We start from the raw sequence: 27,202 nt of genomic DNA, 5'->3' as shown, positions 1-27,202 counted from the left end.
CAAACGTAGTGCTGAAAATATACACGTTGACTGCTGTTTTGACAGGGTTAGGGTCTTTACTCTTGGCAACATTTGGGGGAAAAAACACAACATTACATTCTGTAGAGATGGATTTATGGTGTGATGTCATTCTCCTACCGAACTGCTCGGGCTTAAGAGGTTAAGTAACGTCAGTAGTATGACTTTTTGGAGGTCAATCAAGCTCCGTGGGTGACCGTGCTGGCATGCAGTAGTGTTTAGTCTATAATAAGCCAGGTCTGTGCGGTATAGAAAATATACCCAGTTTTGGATAAGCTGACGTGATGTTTGGATGATAAACTGATTTAGAATGATTTCCCCAGGATGACGATGCAGAGGCTCCAGGCACCTCCTCTAAACACAGACTCCGTCAGGTAACTGAAAACGGGTGGAGAAGACTTATATATATATATATATCTTATTATAACAATATGCACAAGTATTACTGGCAGAAAAGCAATGTTTGTTGTGAATGTTTCCCAACATAGCCAGATTAGTTCACAAGTGTCTATGTTAAAGGTTTGATGATCCCATTTGTAATGCACGAGACGGTGTAGACCTGCGTTTGTCATCATGGAGATCACAAATGTCACCAGTGCTAGATGAGACAAAAACATGGTGGTAGAAGTAGAGTCTGCACACTTTATGCTGCTCCCAGAGTGTATTGGTTTATTAACCTCTTAACTGGCGCCCAGAAAAGTGGCTATTTTTAAACTTGAACTTGAGGACTGCATACTTTTCTTGAAAAGCGTATCTTTAAGCCTGGTCTCTTTTGAAAGATAACATTCTGAAGTTTCTGATACAATAAAGAAAGATCACATTTAGTGCTAATGAAATGGAGTAACATAGGTCTGAACTTGAGTTGTAGAAAAACTTGTTACCGTACTCACGTTTTTCTGTAGTAGTTGCAATATCCAAATACAGTATTTAAAAAAAGATGAGGTATGAGCTGGGAAATACCCTGTTTCCATAGCGTGAAGTCTTATGTAGTACATGTCAAAATTTCATAAAAATACGTTCAGAAATTAGTGATTAGGAGCGATTTTGGTACACTGTGGAAAAAAAAAAAAGGCTCTCCAGTAAACCATTTCCTCATTGACTTCAATTCATTCAGCTTTTTTTTTTTTTTTTTTTTTTTTTTTTTTTTTATACTTTTCACCTAGATTCCTGATTTGCAGGTCCCCACGGGGGGGGGGGGAGTTATCATTGGATAGTCGGGGGTGGTAATAAAAAAAAAAAAAACTGCTGTGTACTTTGGCACACGCCTCACATATCGGCATGTAACTCGAGAACCGCTGAACGGATTTTGTCGCCTGAAAGGGCGATTGACAGGCAACTAGGGCTGCAACGATTAGTCGACATAATCGACGACGTCGATTATAAAAAATCGTCGACGAGGAATTGTTGCGTTGATTAGTCATTAAAAAAAATATTATAATCTTTTTTTTTTTTTTTTTTTTGCACTACCTATCTTTGTGAAAGTGGCTTCTCAGCTCTGGTCCAGCCAGCTGAAGACTTCTTAGCTTAACATAACAGACCGACAGTAAGTTTGGGGGAACTAATGGGATAACTGGGGATGTTGTTTGGTCCTGACAAGAGTCTCAAAGCAACTCTGAGGTCATGCTCAATGTCCAATCTGTTTTTTTTTTATATAATTGTTTTTCGATTAGTCGACTAATCGAAAAAATAATCGACAGATTAGTCGACTACCAAAATAGTCATTAGTTGCAGCCCTACAGGCAACACATTTCTAGCATACCTCAAGGTCGTCCTGCAGATGTCTCTAGTTTACCTTGAGCAGAGTTTCTGCTAAACTACTACAGAAATTCGACAACAACTGACATCTTTTGACCAGGTGGTGGCCCCTTAAAACCAGAACTATCGAGCCTATTACAATCAATCAAATGTAAATTTGTATTGAAGCAGGACCACGTGAACCTAAATGGAATCAGGTCATGGGTGGACATACCCAGCCCTACTGTGTGTGTGTCATCGTGCCATGTTGTGTCTGACTGTTTCCACCTCCCTATCATCACCAGCGGTCACAGGAGGTGGTGCCTGACAGAGAGTCCTGGAAGGAGAAGTGTAAGAGACTGCTCAACTACATCTTTGAGTGTGAGGACTCTGAGCCTTTCAGGCAGGCTGTGGATCCTCAGAACTATCCAGTAAGTCTGTGAGAACAATGTGCAGATGAGATTTTCCTTGCCCTTGGTTTCCCATTGACAAGCTATTAGCCCTGCTTAACACTTTGAACTTTTTAGGATACTTATGGCATTTAACTATTTATTCTGTAGGCTATAGCAATAATAATGTGTTTTAGTCTGACACTTTTATAACCTAAGCACTTATCTGTTACTGATATCCTGCTGTTATATTGAGGATTCCATAGGTACCAGCCATGTCATGCTAGCTTGCTGGCGGAGGGGATAGATTTAGCTCCAAAGTGTAGCTACTTTAAGCTATCTTAAATTTGATGGGAGGAAAATGCCATGGCCATGTTCAAAGGGGTCTCTTGACTTCTCACCTCAAGATATCTGAACGAGAATGGGCTCAATAGCACCACACAAGACTCCTCTTTACAGCCAGGCTAATGTATGCTAGTCACATGCAGGATTAGACCCAGACCAGGCAGTGTCAAATCTTCTTGTCACACATAGACTGTAGAAAATTAGTTTTCCTGAAGCATCCTCACGTCTAATGGCTTGGAGCCACAGTGCTCATAAATGAGGCTCTGTTTTAGGATTAGCTAAAGGGAAGAACTTGGCATCTGGATCTTTCCTCTAATTAGATGTGCATCCAACAACTTGGAGCGGCTGGTTAGTGTAGAGGTCTAGTCTACCGCCGCAGAGACCTGGGTTCAATTCCCGGCAGCGGTACCTCTGGCTTGGTCAGTCGTCCCTATGAATATAATTGGCAGTGTTTGCGGGTGGGAAGTCGGTGGGGTATGAGTCCTGGTCGTTGCAACAGCGACGCCTACTGGTCGGTTGCTGTGTCTGTTCAACAGGGAAGTGGATCTCCGGGAAACGGTGTGGATCTGGGGGAAACGGTGTGAACCTCGTTGCACATTACTCTCCCAGTGAAACTCCTAGCTGTCAGGTGAAATGAAGCGGCTGGCGACTCCACATGTATTGGAGGGGGCATGTGGTAGTCTACACACCCTCCCCAGACCAACAAAATTGGAGGATGGATTTTTTTTTAACTACATACTGACTTACGGCTAATCATAACTATACGCTGACTTTATTGACTTATTGTTGACGATCTTAGTAGAGTAAAGGGCTTCAACATGTCTAGGGAAGTGATCCTGTAGTAATATTGCCAGCATCGCTTAAAGCATAACAGTGCTCTTGGTTAACTGCAAACAGTGGTTCAGACACACTTGTGACTTTGACATTCGCACTTACATTTTACAGCTCTGTGTTGCTGCAGACTCTAGTACCTATCATTCAAATCCTAAGATCCAAATCCATTGCTCTATCATTGTATTGTAAGCTGTGTATTGTTTTATTGTTTTTATTTTGTTAAGAATACAATTAGGGTGGCGGTCAGGTGGCGTAGCGGAGATTGCGCTCGTCACAAATGCAAGAGGCTGCGGTCTCGACTCCCGGAGTCAGCATTGCTTGGAGCTGATCGCTATACTAACCCGTTTGGCTGGGTTAGGGGGAGGGCAGGTCATGGGTGGGGATCTGGCGTTGTGGACAGCGACGCCTACAGGTCAGGTCTGGGCCCTTGCTCAACGAGAGGCAGGATTTGATGGAAGCAGCATGCCCTCCCACGCGTTACACTTCATCAATGAGAGTCCTCGCTGCCAGGTGAAAAAAGAGTCACTGGCTGTCACCGCGCGTATCGGAGGAAGCGTGCGGTAGACTTCAGGATTCCCTTGTACCGACCAGTAGGAGAAAATGCGCATAACAAACAGGTTAGGGGAGGGTGGGGAATTGGCACAACGACTAAATTGGGACGGGGAGAAAAATTGGAGAAGGAGAGGATAAAAAATCGATCTTTCCCGATCCGATCTTTCACATTAGTAACCAATTTGACGAATTTTTTTCAGAAACTGGCGAAGCGAGACAAGACCCTTTTGTTCCCTTGAAATAGCCCCAGTCGAGCGTGGCGGCTAGCATTACATTCACCATACGAGAATATGCAAAGTTTCCATCTGTTGCAGTGTTAGCACTTGGTTGGCTAGCGGCTAGCAGTGTTAGCACTCGGATGGCTAGCAGAGCCACTTAGCCAGTTAGCTCCCACTAGCAATCCTAGCACTAGTAGAATACGGCGATTCCACTCAGAAAAACAGTCAACATTAGCGTTTGCACTGTCCTTGAGTTGACTGCGTCCTCCTGATGTACCACGTTGTGTGTATCCCTCCGTCTCGGTCCCACCTTGACGTTGAATCGATATCCCACGCGGGCACTTCTCTATGTGTTCCGTCCGTCCTTTGGCGGCGCGCGTCCGGTATAACGTTGAACGCACGCGGAACATGTGCGTATTTGACTGGCTTCGGTTTCAATTTTAAAATGCTTCCAAACTTCTGACATTTTGTCTAGCTGCTCAGATGTTACGAGTTATCAGGTGGACCTGCCGGTGTTTTGGGAGCGACGCGTTGTGAGGTCTCCTATTTTCGGCCCACGTCACTGTCGTGTGACTGTGTAAATCAAAGGAAATGCATTTGTTTTGACAAATTCTTCTGCTGTGACAATAAATAAATGAATGATATGTCATTTAAAACCAAAACTAAGGCCTCAGTATGAGTTTAAGACGTGAACATGGTCATGTTTGTTGAATAAAATAAAACTTTTATTTATTTATTTTTTACTGCCGATTTGTATTTATTTTTTTTTCCCGATCCCGATCCTCTGAAAATCATGTGATCTGCGCCGATCACGTGATCGGATCGGGACATCCCTAAATACAATGACAGTCTAGTGCTGTAAGCTATATTTTAAAGTCACCAGTATTTTTCAACAGTTTCAAACCAATGGTGGCAATGAGCCAAGATTATACTTGGCTGTGCAATGACAAGTTTCTACTTTAGCTGAACAAGATAGTTATATTGTGGTTAGGTTATTCTGTTTGTATTGGAAATGATAATGGCTAAAAAGATGTTCTTTGTGCATCTGTAGGACTACCTTGACATCATTGACACCCCTATGGACTTGTGCTCTGTGCGGAGAACCCTTGGAGAAGACCGCTATGAGAACCCCACTGAGCTCTGCAAAGATACCCGTCTGATATTTGCCAACGCTAAAGCCTACACTCCCAACAAACGGTCCAAGGTATTATGTGCTCGTTTATTTTGTGTTATAAAAGCCTTGGCTCTTCTGAGTTAGAAAACATTGTAGTTGTGAATTCATATTGTACAATATTTGCTGATGTAAAAATGTACCCCTGAATCGTATGACTCGTATAATCATAAATTTACCTGGACATCCCATGTATTTGCAGTTGTAAAGTTAATCTGTGTCACTTCTAGTGTCTTGTCACTTTGAGTATGAATGTGATGTATCACAAGAAAGTATGCAACCTCTACTGTCCTTTTACTATGAATGTACACAACACTGTAACTTACCATCTTTAGATACCGGTAATATAGTTTGAAAACATTGTTCCTCTGAAAACGTATACAGATTTATATGGTTCTTCATCTGTGGTACTCTATTATTAAAATATATTTTTCCTAGTTGTCAAAGGCTGTTTCAAAGAGAATCCTCTCCTTAACTCATCCAGCGCCATCGCTTAATGAGCCAGGGGGCGCTAGAACGCCATCGCTTTAATCAATGGACTGCGAGATTTGCGAGTGCTTAAAATATATCTTATATTATAGCTATGGGTCTAATACACCCGTCAATTGTCAGTGAGTTGCTTCCAGTCAACATGCCCGAAACAGATTGTTTTTTCATCCGTATATTTCCGTTTTATACCGTTTTGAATATGAGTATAGTTTTGGTGATTCTTAGTAATCCCAGGAAAAGACGCGATAATAGCGTTTTAGTGGAATACACTAAACATGTTGACATTTTTCGCCTGATTATCGAATCTTCCTGAAATCAATGCTAGATTATCATTATTATCCTTCCTCGTGCATACATGAAATGGCCCTCGTAGCGAGGCGCTCCCCCCCCCCCCCCCACCTCCTGCACCCAACGGTAAACAGCCACACACACACAGACAGCGTCGATCGCGGTAGAAAGAAATATCAGATCAACGCAAGATTTTATATATAGAGTCCTTACCTGGTCTCTGATGTAATGCAAAAGAAATAATCCAATGATCTGATCGCCATCCCAAATACTGCTCGTGGAGGTCCGTCCCACATTGCCCGGCATTGCATATGAAGGGGGGGGGGGGGCAGCATCGCAGAATTGCAGAATCGCAGATGTAACGTTGTAAACGCTAGTCCTGCCGGAGTATTTAAACCCCGCCCGCACGGCTCAGATCGGCCCAGAAAAGAAACTACACAATTTCTAATGGAGTGCAATACCGGCTGGAAGGCGTAGGCGGTATTTGCCCTTTTGCGAGCTCAGACCCATTCCCAATGATAACATCAGGCTGGATGGATGAAAAATGAATGGATATAGCTAATAAAATAAATAACGATTAAAACCCGAGTTTTCTCGTGATTGCCGCTGAATGGTTGGCGAGTTGACCAGACTCTTCTCGTGACTGGCGCTGAATGAGTTTAAGGTAAAACCTGTAATGCAGTCAAACAGCGACCTCTAGGCAAAAGAGCCTTGCTTGGTATTGCACTTTCTTTCTTTACATCTTTTGTTTTGGTCTGACGTGTAGGTTGTAGTTTAGTTGGGAAAGGAGGTTGCTACTGCTGCCCACACACCTCAGGCAAGAGATGTCTGAAGAAATTCACAGTATAACAAATTACTAAACTCCAACCCACACATCAGACCAAAACAAAAACATTTAAACACAGTGCAATACAAAGTAGGGTTATTTTCCCTATAGGTTTGCCATTAGATTCTACCTTTTTTATTTGAAAACGAAATGATTGAGTTACAGTAGCTGTGAATCGGGTTATACAATATATTGCGGACTTCTAACAATTGTTCTTCCCACTTTTGGATTATATTTTTCTTGTCTGACTCCTGTCTTTCTATTGTTTATTTAGATTTACAGCATGACCTTGCGGCTCTCTGCCTTCTTCGAGGATAAAATCAGAACAATCATATCGGAGTACAAATCTGCCGTCAAGAGTAACGACAGGCTCCGTCGGAGCCAAAGGTTCCGAAAGAAACTTGCACAGCAAGACCAAGCTGTCTCTGGCACCAATACATCAAGGTATGCTTCACTCCTCTGCTTCATAGGAGATGTTAAAGCCCTATTTTCTGTAAGTAAATGGAATATTGCTCCACTTCTACAAGGCCCATTTGCATATTCTTGGTATCTAGGGACATCTATGGACCTCAGTGGAACCAAAGGAGAATATGAATTATGATTTTTCTTTGCATCTTTGACGGTGAATAACACTATGCTAAGAATTACCAGACATGGAAAAACTGCCAATGATCTCGTGCAGTACCTTCTTGAGATCATGTGTACAAAAACTCTAAGGAAATGAATAAAGGGAAGATGATTAAACGGAAGGTTTTGTAGATGCAGTACTGAACTCTCCCATCCGGAGCAATGCAATTTGAAATATTATAGAATATAGAATAGCAGGCTTATAAATTACCTTATTATAGCCAATTCGTACATTTATATATATACATATATTCTCTTTCAAATGCCAGAGTTCAATTTGGATTCAGTATCACCAGGCGTGCATAAGAACAGATAATGAAATCTACTGTACAGTAGCTTTTTTTTATTTTTATCAGGCAAACGCCTGCGAACACCAGCAACTAGGACAGAGAGACTTCGGCTCAGCTTCTTCCCCCAGGCCATCAGAGTCTTGAACACTGAACTCTCCACACACAAGCACACATGAGCACACACACAACACACACATTGTATACGCTCACACACTAGCAGTCACTTTAACATGAACACACACACATGCTGCACACGCTCACACTTATGGTCACTTTACACAATGAAAGGTCACTTTAAAAAAAACAAGAACGAGAGTGGTTCTTGTATAGCAAACAGATGGATAGCAAGCTAGCATAAGGACACATAGTATAACTGTAGATTGTATAGTATAGCATTGTATAGTAGTGTACATAAGACCCAGTGCCTCATCCGTAGCTAACAGTGTATTGCACAATCACAGGACCTAGCATGTCTTACCATGCTTTTGTAAAACTCATGTACATACACCTGATATGTCTTTACTCTTATTACTTGTATTATTGCACAAATGTTGCATTCTCATCCTATTGGATTCTTATTATTGTATTATGCACAATCGTTGCGGGCAAGACCCTCCTCATTTCACTGTATACTTGTATGCAGTGACAAATAAAACTCTTGACTTGACTTGACTTGACTTGACTTGACTTGACTTGACTTGAGGGTGGCACCATTTTGAAACTTATTTCAAATCTAACTGCGCTTCAATATATGTCAATAACGTTAAGTTGTGTGATTTATTATCCCGAATAATAAGGGATATTAAAATAATTCATACAGAAGTAATGTGCTTGAAACCCCAGAGAGGGCCTTGGGAAGTGTCGTTCTGAAAAATTACAACACATTGAAAGCTCTCGCTGTCCTCTACAAAATGGCCGCAAAAAAAATACAATTCCCGACGTTCAAAATGTCCAAAATGGTGACTTTCGCAAACTAAATCTAATAACACTTTAACCTATTGGTAAACTAACGTATTGATGATAATATACATTGTAAATGCTGTTGTGAGGGCGGCTAAGTGGCTCAGTGGTCAAGGTGCTCGCCACTAATGTAGGAGATGCTGGGTTCGAGGCCAGCTCTCGGCATTGCTACCAGCTTGGCTGGTCGTTCATACTAGGGTGGGAAGCTGGTGGGTGGGGATTGGACGTTGTGGACAGCGACTGCTACAGGTCGGTTGGTGCGCAGCAGAATCAGGAATCAACGGGGGCGGCGTGACCCTCCCACGCAGACCCTCGCCGCTGAGAGATCGCGCTGTGCAGGTGAAAAGATGCGACGGCTGCCTCCTCGTGTACCGGAGGGGACACGTGATGCAAGGCTTCGTCCACATTGCAGCCGGCCTGTGGGAGGCATGGCCTAACAGCGTTCGAGACAGGGGAGGGTAGAATTGGACAATACAAAATTGGGATGGGAGAAAAAAATTGAAGAAAAAGTAGATAAAAAAAAGAAAAATGCTGTTGTGACATGGTTATGATGTTTATACTTGAATACGTTTGAAAAATAAAACGATACTTTTGTCAAACAGTCTGGAGAGATTTATTTATGACGTGATGTAATTTGCGGTCCGCCGATGGACCGCACGGGTGGAAGAGGTTAAGCCCGATCGGCCCGATACCGGGCTGAGATTTATTTTACGTCACAAATAGATCAATACTGTCCGTATTAAGTGATGTTGTGTTTCGTTTTCAAATGTAGCCAAGAGTAAAGACCCTAACCCTATCAAACAGCAGTCGAAGTGTATATTTTCAGCACTACATTTGTTTAGTAATGATTTTAATTGTTATTAGCTAAATATGAGCTTATAAAAATCTCAGTGCATTGCATCGGAAATCTGATGATTTAGACGAGAGGACAGGAAGCACTCATGAAATCGTTGTAGTCCAGAGAAAGAGGAGACCCAGGGCTTTCGATGGATGTCTACATTTCATAAAACTACACTACCCAGCTCACACCAGCCGCAGACAAAGGAAGGCAAACCGTTTTTTTCTTATTATACATAGTGCATGTGTCCGGATGGCAAAATTCAGTACTGTATCTTCAAAAAAAACCTGTAAATGATCTGCCCTTTGTTAATTTCCTTAGATATTTACTATAGGTGTTCTCAAGAAGTTGCTGAATGAGCTCAGAGGCATCTTTTTGCTTTTGATCAATGATAGCATGGTGTTATTCACCATCAAAGATGGGGGGAAAACTAGGCGAGGATAATCATTATTATTCTCCTTTTGGTTCATTACAATTTACTCAAGCATAGTAACAGACACAATATATCTGACACTGGGAATACATTCCCTGAGGTCCATAGATGTCCCTAGATACCAGGAACATGCAAATGGACCTTGTATTTGTGGAGCAATTCTTAATTTACTTGGGTATGTACTTTTAGGCAAATATTTTGAAAATATGGCTAGGGCTTAACAGGTTAAGATAGTTACATACAGAAACAAGAGGGTTGAAATCATGGCGTTAAACTGACCATTGATCATTACGCATTTCTGCTAGAGAAGACTAACCCTTATCATAGAATACTGAGTAGTGAGCATAGCTATCTCCAGTAATAAATCTGAAGGCAGAATGATGGACCGTGTCCAGGGTTTAACCTCCCATGCCGTCGCACGTTTACGGTCTGTCGGCATGACGTGGTGTTATGGTCTCTCAACCAACACATCGGTTGAAAGCTAAAATGGCCACGTTTGATTGACACACCGCTTGTCCTATTACATGCTTCCAATCTCAGGTTATACGACCAAACAGCCAACGAGCATCAGTTTCGAAAAGGTGACCACCTCCGGTTTAGCCTCTCAATGACCGGAGAAATCACCACTGACGCTGGAAATTATTGACCGGTTGTGTAGCCAATGAAATTCTGAAAAGAATGATATCTTACTTGAGTTGGTTTTCTGAGACAGAGAAGCAAGTACGAGCGTACCATACGCAAGAGAATGAACATGTGCCCCTCTCTCCGGAGCGCAAGTTGCACTGATCTGTTGTCGTCGCTCCTATGGGAGTTGAGGGTTTGTTTATGTGTGTGTAGGGAAGGGGTGGGGTGGTGTGGTGTATGTGACAAGAGATTAGTGGGGGAAGGGGAGAGGGGACTGAGGTAGTGTTGTCTCACTCCTTTTTGGGAAAAAAAACCTAACCATACCATTACATAAATCTCAAACAAATAATTCTGAAACCAATCACAAGCCTTTCCATCCAAACCAATATCACATAACCTTTATAAGAGCAAAGGATGATCAAATGCATGAGACGGATCCACAAAAAGGGACATGGCTCAATGTGGAAACACAATCATCATTAGCTGGGGGGGGGGGGGGGCTGTGTATCCCATATCAAATAAATGCCCAGCATTTGCTTAATTAAAAGCTAGGCAGACCTCTTTTTAATCAGAAATCAAGCAGTCCCCACATTTAATGGGTGTAGGTAGGAAAATGGTAGTTTTTTTTTTATTAGAGTTTACTGCTTTCCTAAATTTAGCTGGGGGTTTGCACAGGAGCGGGTAATTAGTTCAAGGTAATAGTTAGATTTGTCTTTTCTCACAGATGATGTGCATTTATTTCTAATTTGTCTAAATGATGCCCAATGTGATGGGTCTCCAGAGCGTCTTGAATAAAGCTGCTAGTTCAGGGAGTTACTCCATCTTTCTCACTGTTTGACTTTCATCATCTTTTATTTTAAGCTTTCTAATTGGTGTATGTGTATATGTGTGCATATACAGATGACTAGGACAGGACAGTGCATTTTTCAGTATTGTTATGTGACCATACGCATGTGTTCTATGTTCTTATGACATTATACTTATATTGTCCACTTTTTGTTTTGTTTCCTCAAGTCAAAAGAGGGCTGCATTCAAAACTCAGGAAAAAGTGGAGTCAACGTCTGTGACAAAGCCTACCTCATCAGGCTCCAAAGCTGCTTCAACCGCAGGTACAGTAGAACCGGGCTCATCAAATGTTTCTAAACTTTTAAGATCTAGTTGCCCAATCACTCGAAATCAAGGAAAGTATTGATGCCACGGTTCCTAATGGTCATGAAAAAGCTTGGTTGTGCAATTTGAAAATTGTGTTTTTCTTGGCCTGGACACGACACCAGTTCCATTAGTGGGGGGGGGGGGGGGGGGGTATATTGACGAGGCTCGACAGCAGAGGTTCAAAGATAACTTCACATTTATTGGCTGTTCGTTTATATTATATCGCTTCATGCATCAGGGCTTCTCCAGGTTCCAACGCTGTGTTACTGTTGACTATTAACTTCCTCGTGTGACGTCACATCAAATACAGCTACCAAGACGCTCAAAAAGCAAAAGCGATTCGAGTCGATTAGGTACCATGCAGTGGAAAAGCAGCATAAGAGAATATTTCATAATGTTTCATGCAATTAAAAAGTAAATATATATATATTTAGTACACATGATTTATTTAAAATAACAGTGACACGTTTCCTTTTTGATAAGAAATCCAGCCATATTCCTTTCATTGTATTTAAAATACTGCACTTTAATTTCAAGCGGGAAACTACTCTTTCCATTAACTCTTTAATTGCCAAACCCGAGATAAGTCGAGTTAACTCGCTGCCAGACCCGAGATATCTCGGGTTTTGGCTGTTTATTCTTTTATTAGATATTTGTATTCATTTTTCATCCAGGGACCTTGGTGTTACCATAGGGAATGAGTCTGAGATCGCCAAAGTGCAATACCGGCCGCATCCAGCTAGACGGCGGTATCGAGCACCCTTTGAAACCTTATATCTTGGCCTGTGCAACGGTCAAATGTCTCCGGGCGCAGATTTCTGGGTCGGGCCAGTCGAGCGGTTCTCCCGGTTCCATTGAAGCGCGTCAAATATCCCCGATCCATATGTTGTGGTGGGTTATGCCGTGGACCAAATGGACATTGGATGTACCAGATGGCGATCAAACAATTGGAATATTATTTTTGGAATACTCCCGATCACAGGTAAGGACTATCAGTATCTGACATACATTTTTGCTTGATCGTGCAATGGTTTTATACCGATCGAGCTGATAAGCGTTTTTAGTGTTCAATGTCGTTACTGGCAATCAAATAATCACAAACGACCCCCCCCCCCCCTCTTCATGCATTCATAATGGAACATAATACCTATTATATAGATTTTATTTGGGAATAGTAGCGTGTCCAGGCAAGAAACGGCAACGCTTATAGTAGGATTCACGTACGAGGCTATAACACAGCCTTTCGGGAATTACCCCAGACCACTCTAAAACCATACTTATATTCACCACGGTATAACACAGGAATGAATTTTTTCTTTTCTTTTTCACATACTGAACGATAGATACAAACAAGGTGACGCACTCCTATCTTTTAAAGCGTGGCATTGGTACGACGGGCCCCGTCTAATAGCTGGCGCTGAATGAGTTAAGAACTGACGATCAGGAAATTTAAACATGGTTGACATTGTTTTTTTGTTTATTTTAAAGAAAGGAAAGTCTAGTGCTGGTTGAGCATATGCATACTTTATGATGATGGCCTTTGTCTATAATGTGGCCACAAAAATAGAAGGGTTTAATTATTTTGTTTGTTTGCACTAAGTTAATACTTTGACAAATGTAGCCTATATTTTTCAGTCAGTTCTGTATTTTTGTGCCAAACATTATTTAAGGCAAACTGCTGTAAACTTTTTTTTTTACCAAATAAATGAGAAACATGTTTAAATCAGCAATGCCTCCCCTCTTGCTGTACCAAAATATCTCCTAGCTCTAACCCGGTCACTGTCAAAATGATGTGCCTGATGTCAAACTGCCTCATTCTTTCAGTTTTTGCATGACTACGTCCTTGAGAATAACTGAAAAGTTGGATTATTTTTAAATAAACAACGTATACCGAACCGAAAACCGTGACTCCAAAACCGTGATACGAACTGAACCATGGATTTTGTGAACCGTTCCACCCCTATTGCTACCTGAAGCTAATGACCTGCGATGTTCAAATTGCCTGTTCAGTAAAAGGTCTTAACATTTTGAATGTAGACACTGTGAAATATTTGTCATGCAAATGATACTTGTCATGGAACAGTCTCGGGAATTACAGCTAAGCTAAGCTAAGATGTGTGGAGGAACCCAGTGATGCTGAGTCATACTTTGGTCTCTCAGAGTCTGAGAGTGAGAGTGCGCTGAGTGACTCGGAGGAGGAGAAGAAACACTCAGGGTCGTCGAGGAAACACCGAAGTAGAGAGACCAGAGCGAAACGAAGAGTCACCAGGAACAGTGGGGCGAAGAAGAGGAAGACTGGTCAGTATAACATAAGATGCAATATTTCTTTATTGATCCCCTTGGGGAAATTCAGGTGTCATAGCAGCATGGAGGCGGGGGTGGGTACAGGTATGGGCAGGGTAATAGTAGAAAGACATAAATATTATAGGAAATAAATAAGGCTGTCAAAGTTAACGCGTTATTAATGCGTTATCGCACAATTCTTTTAACGCCACTATTTTTATTATTGCGAGATTCACTTTTTTTTAAATAATTATATTATATACCGTATATATTTTTTTTTAAACTTTTTTTGGTACTAGACTTCACTCGGGTGTATTATTGATACTCTCATTGATACTATGTTTGTTTCTGACTCAATCTTTGGAAATGTTTTAAAAATGTTGAATTTGATGCACATTTGCAATGCATGAGGGTCATCCTTTTGTGTTAAATGGCTGCATAAAGCAAGCATTTGTTGTAGGGGAGCTCCCGTAGCTCACCGCGTATCTCGGCGCTATTTCGGCGTCGGGGACAACCGTGCTCGTCACGGATCTGGGGTACACGAGTTCGATTCCCGGACCCGCCATATTTTCTCAGAGTGTCTTCCCCTACTCTACATCCTATTCAACCTGTTTCTGTCGGTCATGCTTGACCAGAAAAAGCGATAAACGCTAAAAAATGAAGCTTAAAAAAAAAAAGCAAGCATTTGTTGACTCATGTTGATAAGAGTGTTACAACTTGAAAAAGATCCGTTTAAGGTAGATTTAGAATAGATAAAAATATGTGATTAATTTGCGATTAATCACGAGTTAACTGGACATCATGCGATTAATCAGATTACATATTTTAATCGATTGACAGCATTAGAAATGAAACTTTATGGAAATATGAGAAATTAACAGTGTAGACAAAGGTGCAGATGAGGGTCTGTATGCCCTATATATTTTTATATTATGTTACAATAAATATAGGTAATAAATCATTTTAATCTGAATATATACTATGAGTACGAGTAAAAGTAAACTGTGCAGTATACACAATGTATCCTAACTGGCATGATATTCATCATACGTTATAGTTCAAGCAGGTTTTGCTGATTAAGAGTTGGACACACTTAGTGGCGTAGTGGGCAAGGCGCTCGCCACGAAATCTGGAGATGCTGGGCCCAGCGCTCCACATTTGCTTTCAGTTTAGCTGGTCGTCCGTACTAATACACATTGGCCGTATTAGGGGGTGGGAAACTGATGGGTGGGGATCGGGCGTTGTGGTCGGTTGGTGCGCCTGCGCAGTGGAATCGGGAAGTATCGGGGGCAGCGTGAGCCTCCCATGCGTTACTCCTCACCACTGAGAGATCGAGCTTCGCAGGTGAAAAGATGCGACTGCTGTTACCTCAAGTACCGGAGGGGACTTGTGCTATGTATGACTTAGTCCACATTGCAGCCGGCTTGTGGGAGGCAAGAAACAGCGTTCGTGACAGGGGAGGGTTGAATTGGATGATACGAAATTGGGATGGGAGAAAAATATGGAAAATGGGAGAAAAGGTGGATACAAAAAAAAAGAGTCTGACACACTTAGTGGTCAAGACATTCCTAATAGTTCTTGAGTTCTGCAGCTGTTAGTTCTCCCTCTGGGGGGGGCTCCTCATCTTGGCTAGCTCCTCATAGAGCGAGTGGGAGGGGTTCTCCAGGATAGTGGCCAGCTTCCTTCTCATCCTCCCCTCTGCCACCACCTCTAGTTTGACCAGCCCGACTACCATTACTTAACACTTTGGGTGCCAAAAACGGCTTAATACGTTTCTGGGCCCCGACCGTAGAGTGCCAAAAACGGCTTTTTACGTTTCTGGGTCGTTCTTCCTTTTTTTCGATATTTTTATTCATTATCCATCCAGGGAGCCTGGTGTTACCATAGGTAATGAGTTTGAGATAGCCAAAGTGCAATACCGGCCGCATCCAGCTAGACCAGTGGTTCTCAACCTGTTTACACCAAGTACCACCTGAGAATGTAGCTGGCTCTCCAAGTACCACCATATGACCGACGTTAAAATACAGTCTATTCAGCTATATGCACAGTTCATGCAGGAGGCAAATGTATTCCTAATACCATTATTTATTGTTAACTTTTGTCAGACACAGCCACAATGTACAAAGGGGTAGCACTAGAACTAGCAAACTCTTCCACACAACTCATACAATGCAAGGGGCATTGAGAACATAATAACTAACATTCTCACATAGCAAATGAGAAAATTAAGAACAACTGTATTTCAGCAAATGTACTTAATTCTCTCTCTCTCTCTCTCTCTCTCTCACAGCAAGCAAGTGTCCTTCATTCTCTCTCTCTCTCTCTCTCTCTCACACTCGCACTCGCACTCACACACACACACACACACACCAGGGTTTCCGTTAGAATTTTTTTTTGCAGGTCTGAGTGTCCGGTAGATTTCAATCTACCGGACAAATGGGATAAATTCCGGTCAGAGTTTATTGAGCTTAAAAACAATTGATCGGCCTATATAAAGAATGCCATCCTCAAGGCATTTATAATATTTTAACTTAAAACTAGGCTACTTTTGCGTATATACAGTCATTAATATATTCCAAATAAAATAAGTCCCTCGAGACTTCGTGCTGCTGCCGACTTGAGGTGTTGGTGGGCAGTCTGCCCGACATTAATAAACAGCAGTCTGTTATAATCACATTTTTATGAGCTAATGAATTCCGTTATATTGGACATTTGTATTAATTATATCAAGCGAGGAACTGAGAAATTTGGCAGAGAGAGACGGCAACATTATCGTGGGTTTGCGTGATGTATATCTCCACCTCCCAACGACTTGGTGCTGGTCATAATGTCCGGTGAAAATAATTCGCTCTAAGCACAATTTGATTATTTGAATTGTATTAAAATAGGCTAAAATTAAATAGCCTATGCGATGAACGAAACAATCATTACATTTGTTTCATCGTTGCTTCAGCAAGCAGCCGGTCTAATAATGACAAGGCTGTGTCAGCGCGAGCTTGCTGCTGCTAGATTTGCGAAAAGCATCCAGCTGCAGACCCGCAGAGCAGCGGTGTTTTCAGGCTCTATCTGGGGACCGCTCAGCAGCGCGCCCCACCCAACAGTTGAATTGCCAATGGCTGAATTGGAGTACTGCACTGTGCCGGCAAAGCTGGCGGGTTCTGTGGGTCTGCAGCTGGATGCTTTTCGCAAATCTAGCAGCAGCAAGCTCGCGCTGACACAGCCTTGTCATTATTAGACCGGCTGCTTGCTGAAGCAACGATGAAACAAATGTAATGATTGTTTCGTTCATCGCATAGGCTATTTAATTTTAGCCTATTTTAATACAATTCAAATAATCAAATTGTGCTTAGAGGGAATTATTTTCACCGGACATTATGACCGGAGAGATTAAATATGTCGGACTTCCAACAGATTTTGCCGGTCAAATACCGGTAATTACCGGCTAACGGAAACGCTGACACACACACACACTCACATAAGCAGGGCCGGACTGGGGAAATAATTCAGGCTGGGAAATATAGTGTGAACTATAGCCCCAGTCAGGCCACTTTCTAAGTGGGGGTCCCCCACCAGGAATTATTTTGTTACAAAAACTTAATTTCCTGCATTCTGGTGCAGGGATTTTTGAATTTTTACCCTTTAAATGCCAGTTTGTGTGATGGCATCACAAATTATTGTTAAAAAACACAAAAAGTAAAATATTTTCAATATATCAAATGCAAAGTAAATTTTTCTGGGGGGGATTATTACAGGCTAGGCATGTGTCAATGATTAGCAACAACACAGATTTTGATGGATTTTTTGTTTTTTGTAATGTCAGATTTAACAGCAACTCTTTTCAGAAAAGTTTATCTGACATTACAAAAAAATCTAAAAATAAAAATGATTATGATCAGGGCTGAAGTTTAATAAAAGATTTATGACTGTTTAGACTGCATTAATCTCTGTCACAGTGATCTCCTGGTTGTTCCCCACTTAGGTTATCTAACTATCGCGCCGCCGCAACTAGAAACACTGGCCTGCTTCTAAGTTCAGTGGCCTGACTGCAAATTTTTTTTATTAAAATTATAATATTTGATTTGATTTATTTTATTTTTTTATGTACCACCACTAGTACCACCAAATACCACTAGTGGTACGCCTACCACAGGTTGAGAAGCACTGAGCTAGACTATCTTGGCCTGTGCGTCGATCTAATGTCTCCGGGTTGTTTGTTTTTTTTTCTGGCAAGGGGAGCGGTTATAACGGTCGGATTGAGAAGAATCAAATGCTCCCGATGCATGATGTGTGGTGGATTATGTTGGCAACACGATGGACATCAATACTTGGAATCACGATCAGATAATTGGAATATTCTTTTTGGGGTACATCCTAGTCAAGGTAAGGGCTATATGATATCAATCTTGCGTTGATCCAAGCATGTCTTCACCTCGATCCGAACGATCCCCCCCCCCCCTTTTTTTCATGCATTAATTATGAAACAATACCTATGATATAGATTTGATTTGAGAATAATAGCTGGTCCAGGCAAGAAACGGCAACGGTTATAGTATAATACACGCATAAGCCTATTCCTCAGCATTTCGGGAATGACCCCAGACCGATCTAAAAACATAGTCACCACGGTATAACTCGCGAATGTATGTATTGTATCCATAGCTAGAATATAGTTATAGCTCTACAAACAAGGTGACGGACTCCTATCTTTTAAAGCGTGGCAGTGCATAGATGGGGCCCGAAAAAGCCGTGGCACCCAATGTGTTAACAAGTCTTCCGTTTGAAAACAGTCTTGAATTTATTCTCTTCATACAAATGTGTTTTCTGGACCCTGCAGTGTGTTTTAAGACACCGCGGGTTCAGTTCCTTCTCTTGCGTTGTCACTCCCCTTTCCTACACTTTTCCAGTGTATTGTCTTATAAAGCTGAAATATTAGAAATATAATCTTCCAAAAATGTTCCTATATTTTACCAGTTGCTGAGAGCGACAGTGAAGAAGAGGAGGAGGATGACGACGATGACGAAGGGGTAGATGAGTCCTCCATTGAAGGCGAAGAGAGTGAAGATGAAGGGAAGTCGTCTCGCTCCTCGTCTCGTCGGTACCCCAGCAGAGCTAAGGGCAGCAGGAGCACACGGCTGACCAGGCAGGCTATACGACCAAACAGCCAACGAGCGTCAGTTTTGAAAAGGTGACCACCTCCGGTTTCACCTCTCAATGACCAGACAAATCACCACTGACGCTGAAAATGATTGACCGTTTGTGTAGCCAATGAAATTCTGAAAATAATGACATCTTACTTGAGTTGGTTTTCTGAGACCGAGAAGCAAATACGAGCGTACCATATGCAAGAGAATGAACGTGTGCCCCTCTCTCCGGAGCACAAGTTGCACTGATCTGTTGTCGTCGCTCCTATGGGATTTGAGGGTTTGTTTGTGTATGTGTAGGGAAGGGGTGGGGTGGTGTGGTGTATGTGACAAGAGATTAGTGGGAAGGGGAGAGGGGACTGAGGTAGTGTTGACTCCTCTCACTCCTTTTTGGAAAAAACGCCTAAACATACCATTACATAAATCTCAAACAAATAATTCTGAAACCAATCGCAAGCCTTTCCATCCAAACCAATATCACATAACCTTTGTAAGAGCAAAGGATGATCAAATGCATTAGACGGACCCACAAAAAGGGACATGGCTCAATGTGGAAACACAATCATCATTAGCAGGGGGGTGAGGGGTGGGGCTGTGTATCCCATATCAAATAAATGCCCAGCATCTGCAAAATTAAAAGCTAGACAGACCTCTTTAATCAGAAATCAAGCAGTCCCCACATTTAATGGGTGTAGTTAGGAAAATGATTATTGGAGTTTACTGCTTTCCTAAATTTAGCTGGGGGTTTGCACAGGAGCGGGTAATTAGTTCAAGGTAATAGTTAGATTTGTCTTTTCTCACAGATGATGTGCATTTATTTCTAATTTGTCTAAATGATGCCCAATGTGATGGGTCTCCAGAGCATCTTGAATAAAGCTGCTAGTTCAGGGAGTTACTCCATCTTTCTCACTGTTTGACTTTCATCATCTTTTATTTTAAGCTTTCTAATCGGTGTATGTTGTGTATATGTGTGCATATACAGATTACTAGGATAGGACAGTGCATTATTCAGTATTGTTATGTGACCATACGCATGTGTTTTATGTTCTTATGGCATTATACTTATATTGTCCACTTTTTGTTTTGTTTCCTCAAGTCAAAAGAGGGCTGCATTCAAAACTCAGGAAAAAGTGGAGTCAACGTCTGTGACAAAGCCTACCTCATCAGGCTCCAAAGCTGCTTCAACCGCAGGTACAGTAGAACCAGGCTCATAAAATGTTTCTAACTTTTTAAGATCTAGTTGCCCAATCACTCGAAATCAAGGAAAGTATTGATGCCACGGTTCCTAATGGTCATGAAAAAGCTTGGTTGTGCAATTTGAAAATTGTGTTTTTCTTGGCCTGGAGAAGTTATGTAAAATGTCCAAAGGTTTTGGAAATGTCATGGAAATGTTAGTCTTTCCCCCCCGACCAGTCAAATGTTCAACATTAAGTTGCTGCTGGTATAGTAGATGTAGCTAATTCTCAATTAATAACAGTATAAATAACAAATTCCATGTTACATAGGTCCCAAGTGTTAATTGTTGCTAGCTGAAGCTAATAATAATAATAATAATAATAATCTTCATTTATATAATGATATAATTTATATAATAATGACCTGGGACGTTCAAATCAGCTGTTCAGTAAAAGGTCTGAAGGATATCAGTGTTTCAGCCTTATCAACCAGTCATTTGCCGTTCCGTGAACTCTGTGTTGTGTTTGTTGATGGCTGTCACACACTGTATCACCCCATTTGATGCATCCGTAGCAGAAGAACTAGGACTGGAAACGTGGTCTGTCTTTTCTTAACAGGATGTTTATTTTCATAAACGTAGCATCTCGTACAAAATGGAAAGTCTTTGATGGTCTAATTAACCTAGATCAATAGGTGGCCAGGTGGTGCAGTGGGCAAGGCACTCACCACCAATGCTGAAGACGCTGGGTTCGCGTGTTCGATCCCAGCTCTCCACATTGTTTTCAGTTTGGCTGGTCGTCCGTACTACCGTAATACAATTGGCAGTATTAGAGGGTGGGAAAGCTGATGGGTGGGTCCTGGGCCTTGTAAACAGAAAAATACTCCTACAGTTCGGTCGGGGCGCCTGCTCAGCGAAGGAAGGATCTGGAGGGAGGTAGTGTGATCTTCCACACGTTACACTCTCCCAGTGAGAATCTGAGCTGCCAGGCTGGCTGCCGGCTGGCTGCGCATGTGTCAGAGGATAGCATGTGATAGTCTCCGGCCTCCCGGACCAACAGTAGGGGGGGTGCGCAACAACCAGGAAGGGAGTTGGCAATTGGCATAACGACTAACAGTGGCATGGGAGAAAAATCAAAAAAAAAAAAACCTAGATCAATAGATTCATCTCTCGATACCCGTGTGATGGTGATTGTTGCGGCCTAGCTCACTAGCCGAAGCCTGTAGTTATCTGTTCTGTTAGCCTGTAGCTAGCCCTGTCCTCGTGGCTGCTCCCCTTCCCCCCGCCCTCCAGGCCCGAAGGAGGCTGGAGCTCTCTCCTGTCTTGCTGTCTCGCTTGCTATCCCACACACCGGAAGAATACCAGCTATAAAGTCTATTTCCCTAGCAACGGCTGTTAGCCATAGCAACGCTGCCATATCTCTCCTACTCTCGTCACTAAGTGATGGCGTCTGCTTGTCCTCTGACCCAATCAGACACTGCTATGGCTTAAAATGAACACTTTCTCTCTATCTCTGCGAGTGACCTTGGCGCTGCCGGCTGCTTCTTATCGCTCCCACAGGGCCTGTGCCCAGACCCTGCTCTGCACCCTGTCTCTGTCCTTACAGTTTCAAAGTTCAACACACAATACAATGTGTAAACTAATATCTCTATAGATACCGTATGTACTTTACCTACATGTTATAACCAAATGAAGACAGTCATTTTCTTCAGGTCTTAACATTTTGAATGTAGACACTGTCAAAATATTTGTCATGCAAATTATACTTGTGATGGAACAGTCCTGGTAATTTCATGGAATTACAGCTAAGCTAAGATGTGTCAAGGAACCCAGTGATCAGTGATGTACCTGAACGTGGTCAATGAACGATCGTTCGTGAACGTGTTCGTATTTTGGGCGAACGGGAACTGAACGGATGTTTTCCCCCCTAAATGAACGTAATTGAGAACGCGTTCATTCTCAGCGCTGTATAACGGCGTTCAAAAGTGCGTTCATTCTCAGCACTATATTATAACGGCGTTCAAACATGTGCCAGATTTCATATGCCTTTCAGCCGAAAACCCAGTTAAAACACACCGTAAACAGGCTTTAAAATAATGCTGAAAACTACACAATCTGGCAACCTCTCTGGGCGGAGCTTCAGGGAGTCTGGTAGTAGAGCAGCAGCACTCGCACTTTCAGAAGGCGCTGCACTCGCTCAGTCAGACTTTTAAGCGGCGGCGGTGTACAATATGAGCATTTAAAAGAGTTTTAGTTAAAGTCAGTAAATGTTTTGCACTTTGAATATTGAACTTTGAGGTACAACCTTAGTTTCATACCTCAGCCTGGTTCCTACCTCGTGTTGTGTTAGTACAGAGTTATGTCGGCACATGTTTATATTTGCCCAATGACTACTTTCACTTTTAGTACTTTAAAGGAAAACTCCAACATTTTGGGAAATTAGCTTATTTAACATCTTCCCTGGAGTTAGACAAGAAGATACATACCTTTTTTGTCTCTGTGCGTGCATTTAGCTTTGGGAACAGTCGCTCCGTTAGCGTAGCTTAGCTTCATCACTGGAAGTGGGGGAGATCCGGAGCTTCATCACTGGAAGTGGGGGAGATCCGGAGCCTGACGTTCCCTTACACTGTATACAGTAACGAAATACACTCCAAATACAACTCCAAAACGTTCATGTAAACATGTTGTGACCTGTGTATTCACCACGTGGAGAAATAAAAAATAATTGAATTAGACAATTACGTTTTATAAGCAAATATACTCTGAACTATTTTTTGCCTAACCACTTTAGGTTCGTGTTAACGTTAGATAATGTACAAAATAAACGTTTTCCGCTGCTATAAACGTTGCACTTTTATTTTGAAAACCCCAGAAAGGAAGTCATTATATATGCTTTACCATCCTGATCTGTGTTAGCTCCGGTTAGCTCAGAGCGTCCGGTATAACAATACCAGCCATTGGATTACTGTTTTCTAAATTGGGGAGGCTTTTAATCGTCAAGGTAAGAGGATTTTAAGTCATGGTTTCCATAAACTTCAATCGGTTCGGATCCTTTGAATGAATGAGTGTCAACAATCACGACGACACGTTGAAATCACTGGCTGTGCTCGGAGAGGAGTGGTTAGGCAAAAAATTGTTCAGAGTATATTTGCTTATAAAACGTAATTGTCTAATTCAATTATTTTTTATTTCTCCACGTGGTGAATACACAGGTCACAACATGTTTACATGAACGTTTTGGAGTTGTATTTGGAGTGTATTTCGTTACTGTATACAGTGTAAGGGAACGTCAGGCTCCGGATCTCCCCCACTTCCAGTGATGAAGCTCCGGATCTCCCCCACTTCCAGTGATGAAGCTAAGCTACGCTAACGGAGCGACTGTTCCCAAAGCTAAATGCACGCACAGAGACAAAAAAGGTATGTATCTTCTTGTCTAACTCCAGGCAAGATGTTAAATAAGCTAATTTCCCAAAATGTTGGAGTTTTCCTTTAAGTATATTTAGATTATTATACTTAATAAAAAAAAATAGCAGCACGTTTTTCCTCATGTTTTTGAAAATATACTGTAGAGATGAAAGCTGCTGCAGCTGCTACTAATGTGGATGAATGGGCGGCAGCAAAGCGTTATGGAAATGCCAGTATTCTGTGGTTCTATTATGGGTTGTGGCAATACATTTGAAAAATAATAGCTTGCAGCAACGTATTGAAAAAAGAACTATAAACTATAAATTAGTTCATTTTTTAAACGATGAACTTTAGTTAAACATTTTGAATTGTGAACTATGAACTGAACTACCGGTAGTTCATTTAAAAATTTGTGAACTGTGAACTGAACTAGTTCATGTAGAAAGTGAACTTTCCCAACACTGCCAGTGATGCTGAGTCATACTTTGGTCTCTCAGAGTCTGAGAGTGAGAGTGCGCTGAGTGACTCGGAGGAGGAGAAGAAACACTCGGGGTCGTCGAGGAAACGCCGAAGTAGAGAGACCAGAGCGAAACAAAGAGTCACCAGGAACAGTGGGGCGAAGAAGAGGAAGACTGGTCAGTATAACATAAGATGCAATATTTCTTTATTGATCCCCTTGGGGAAATTCAGGTGTCATAGCAGCATGGGGGAGGAGGTGGGTACAGGTATGGGCAGGGTAATAGTAGAAAGACATAAATATTATAGGAAATAAAATGTTGTGGAAATATGAGAAATTAACGGTGTAGACCAGGGGTTCCCAAAGTGGGGGTCGCCAGATGATATTAAATATTAATGCAGTCAGGCAACTGAACTTAGAAGCAGGCCAGGCCAATAGTTAGATAACCTAGGTGGGGAACAACCAGGAGATCACTGCAACCCACACAAGTTGGAGAACTGTCTCTCTCTCTCTCTCTCTCTCTCTCTCTTGCTCACACACACACACACACACACACACACACAAAGGGAGCCGCATGTGATTGGTGGAGGCGGGACCCTTACAAAAAACAAAAAATCCATCAAAATCAGTGTTGTTGCTAATCATACATATGCTAGCCTGTTTTTTAACAATAATTTGTGATGCCATCACAAACACTGGCATTTAAAGGGTACAAATAAAAAAAATGCCTACACCAGAATGCAGGAAATTAAGTCTTTGTAACAGAATGATTTCCCCAGTCCGGCCCTGGTTAAAAGCCTCCAATGCTTATTAGTGTGTGTGCGTTTGAACTTTTGCATGTTTCAACCATACATTTCCATTTATATTTTTATTTATTATATTTTTTTACATTTTCTTTATACCTCCTATAATAGTGGGGGTCGCGGCTCTCTGACACTGTTATTTTGGGGGTCGCGGCCTGAAAAGTTTGGGAACCCCTGGTGTAGACAAAGGTGCAGATGAGGGTCTGTATGCCCTATATATTTTTATATTATATGTTACAATAAATATAGGTAATAAAGAATTTTAATCTGAATATATACTTCTCATCCTCCTCTCTGCCACCACCTCTAGTTTGACCTAGGGCTGGGCGATATAACGATAACGATAAATATCGCGATATATTTTATTAATCGATATCGAATATCGAAGAAAAAAAATCGAAAAATCAACAGGGCAGTTTTAAAACCAGAGACAGTGGATAGACTTGTCTTTCTTGCCTGCAACTTAAAGTAATGGCTTTGCTTGTCCAAATGACAATACTGACCAAATTGAGATTTATTTTTCTCTTGTCCATTTATTTTGTTTGCTTTCTAATTTAAAATACAGTTTGAAACCGTCTGTACACAGTAGGCTATGTGTGCTAGCAGAGCTAGACTCCAGTCACGAGTCACGGTGCACATGTGCGGTGGTTTGTCCACCAAAAAAGCGCCAAAAGATCGAAAATAAACTAGCAGAGCCAGAACTGTTCAACTCCCCTGGAGCCACAGCCAACAGAGAAGCTGGTTTACTTTCGCTTTTAAACCAGCTGCAGCCTGAGAACTGGAGTGTGAGGGGATGTAACACTAAATATGGCGGCAACAACAAAGAATTGCTGCAAAATAAACATACATCTGTTGTTTAAAAAAAATGTACTTAACAATTTCGATAATTATCGATATCGAGAAATATGATAACATTATCATATCGTTATCTCGATATGATTTTTTGCCATATCGCCCAGCCCTAGTTTGACCAGCTCGACTTAACAAGTCTTCTGTTTGAAAACGGTCTTGAATTTATTATCTTCATAAAAAAAAAATCTGGCCCCTGCAGTGTGTTTTAAGACACCGCGGGTTCAGTTCCTTCTCTTGCGTTGTCACTCCCCTCTCCTACACTTTTCCAGTGTATTGTCTTATAAAGCTGAAATACTAGAAATATAATCTTCCAAAAATTTTCCTATATTTTACCAGTTGCTGAGAGCGACAGTGAAGAAGAGGAGGAGGATGACGACAATGACGAAGGGGTAGATGAGTCCTCCATTGAAGGCGAAGAGAGTGAAGATGAAGGGAAGTCGTCTCGCTCCTCGTCTCGTCGGTACCCCAGCAGAGCTAAGGGCAGCAGGAGCACACGGCTGACCAGGCACAGTGCTGCCACAGACCGGAAACGCACAGGTAAACTACTGCCACAGACTGGAGACGCACAGGTAAACTACTGACGCGCCGTGAAACTGCCTCTAACTCTCATGACTCATGTGGATACTAGGGATGTGCATCTCCATCACGAGGCCGATGCGATGCGCATCTCGATACGGTGCCAACAATACGATACATTAACGATACATTTGAAGCACCGGGCGATGCAATGCGATACAATTCACCCCCTGTTGAGATACGATACGATTCGATACGATTTGATTCAACATAATGCGATTCGGGGAGATACGATGCGATTCAACACGATGCAAAATAATGATACAATTTTATGGTATGACAGAGGATTTGGTTGTATTCCTTATATGCAGCTTATATTATTATTCAAAATAAAATAATCTACTGTAAGACAATTTATATAAAAACTCTTGGGTGCCTAAGAAGACTTTTGCATAAACTGTCTTTTCTATCCACTTTAGCTAAAAACACACACACAATGTATATACACACTACTGTGAGACAATAATAATCATACACAAAGGGATAATGGCTTATAGCAGACTTAATGATTTATTTATATAAATGTTATTTATATTGTAACGTTTGGCCACTTTAAATCATTAGAGAGAGAGAGAGAGAGAGAGAGACTCCCCGTCGACAGTTGATGATGTCACACACACTAGGGTAGGTCACTAGGATGCGTCTACTCTATACTTTCCGTCAACAACACACGGAGCCAGGCAGCCAGCCTGGATGGATTCGAAGCGATATGATTAAGAAACG

At 41.8% G+C, this 27,202-nt stretch overlaps 1 protein-coding gene across 2 annotated transcripts in view; it reads left to right on the top strand.

The window, feature by feature from the left end:
* Positions 1 to 27,202, top strand: part of brwd1 (bromodomain and WD repeat domain containing 1) — a 115,880-nt gene that overhangs the window by 78,238 nt on the left and 10,440 nt on the right. For both annotated transcript variants that reach the window (XM_084326406.1, XM_084326405.1), the window contains exons 35-44: positions 342 to 392; positions 2,058 to 2,183; positions 5,142 to 5,294; positions 7,139 to 7,308; positions 11,651 to 11,745; positions 13,949 to 14,086; positions 19,043 to 19,256; positions 20,309 to 20,403; positions 24,289 to 24,426; positions 26,240 to 26,440. In XM_084326406.1, the coding sequence (XP_084182532.1) occupies positions 342 to 392; positions 2,058 to 2,183; positions 5,142 to 5,294; positions 7,139 to 7,308; positions 11,651 to 11,745; positions 13,949 to 14,086; positions 19,043 to 19,256; positions 20,309 to 20,403; positions 24,289 to 24,426; positions 26,240 to 26,440 (1,381 nt within the window). The remainder of the gene's footprint in view (positions 1 to 341; positions 393 to 2,057; positions 2,184 to 5,141; positions 5,295 to 7,138; positions 7,309 to 11,650; positions 11,746 to 13,948; positions 14,087 to 19,042; positions 19,257 to 20,308; positions 20,404 to 24,288; positions 24,427 to 26,239; positions 26,441 to 27,202) is intronic.

Source organism: Notolepis coatsorum (genome assembly GCF_963971535.1).
Source record: "Notolepis coatsorum genome assembly, chromosome: 1".
Lineage (NCBI taxonomy): Eukaryota > Metazoa > Chordata > Actinopteri > Aulopiformes > Paralepididae > Notolepis > Notolepis coatsorum.
Note: the sequence above shows the minus strand (reverse complement) of the source record. Positions and strands in the feature narration are given on the sequence as shown.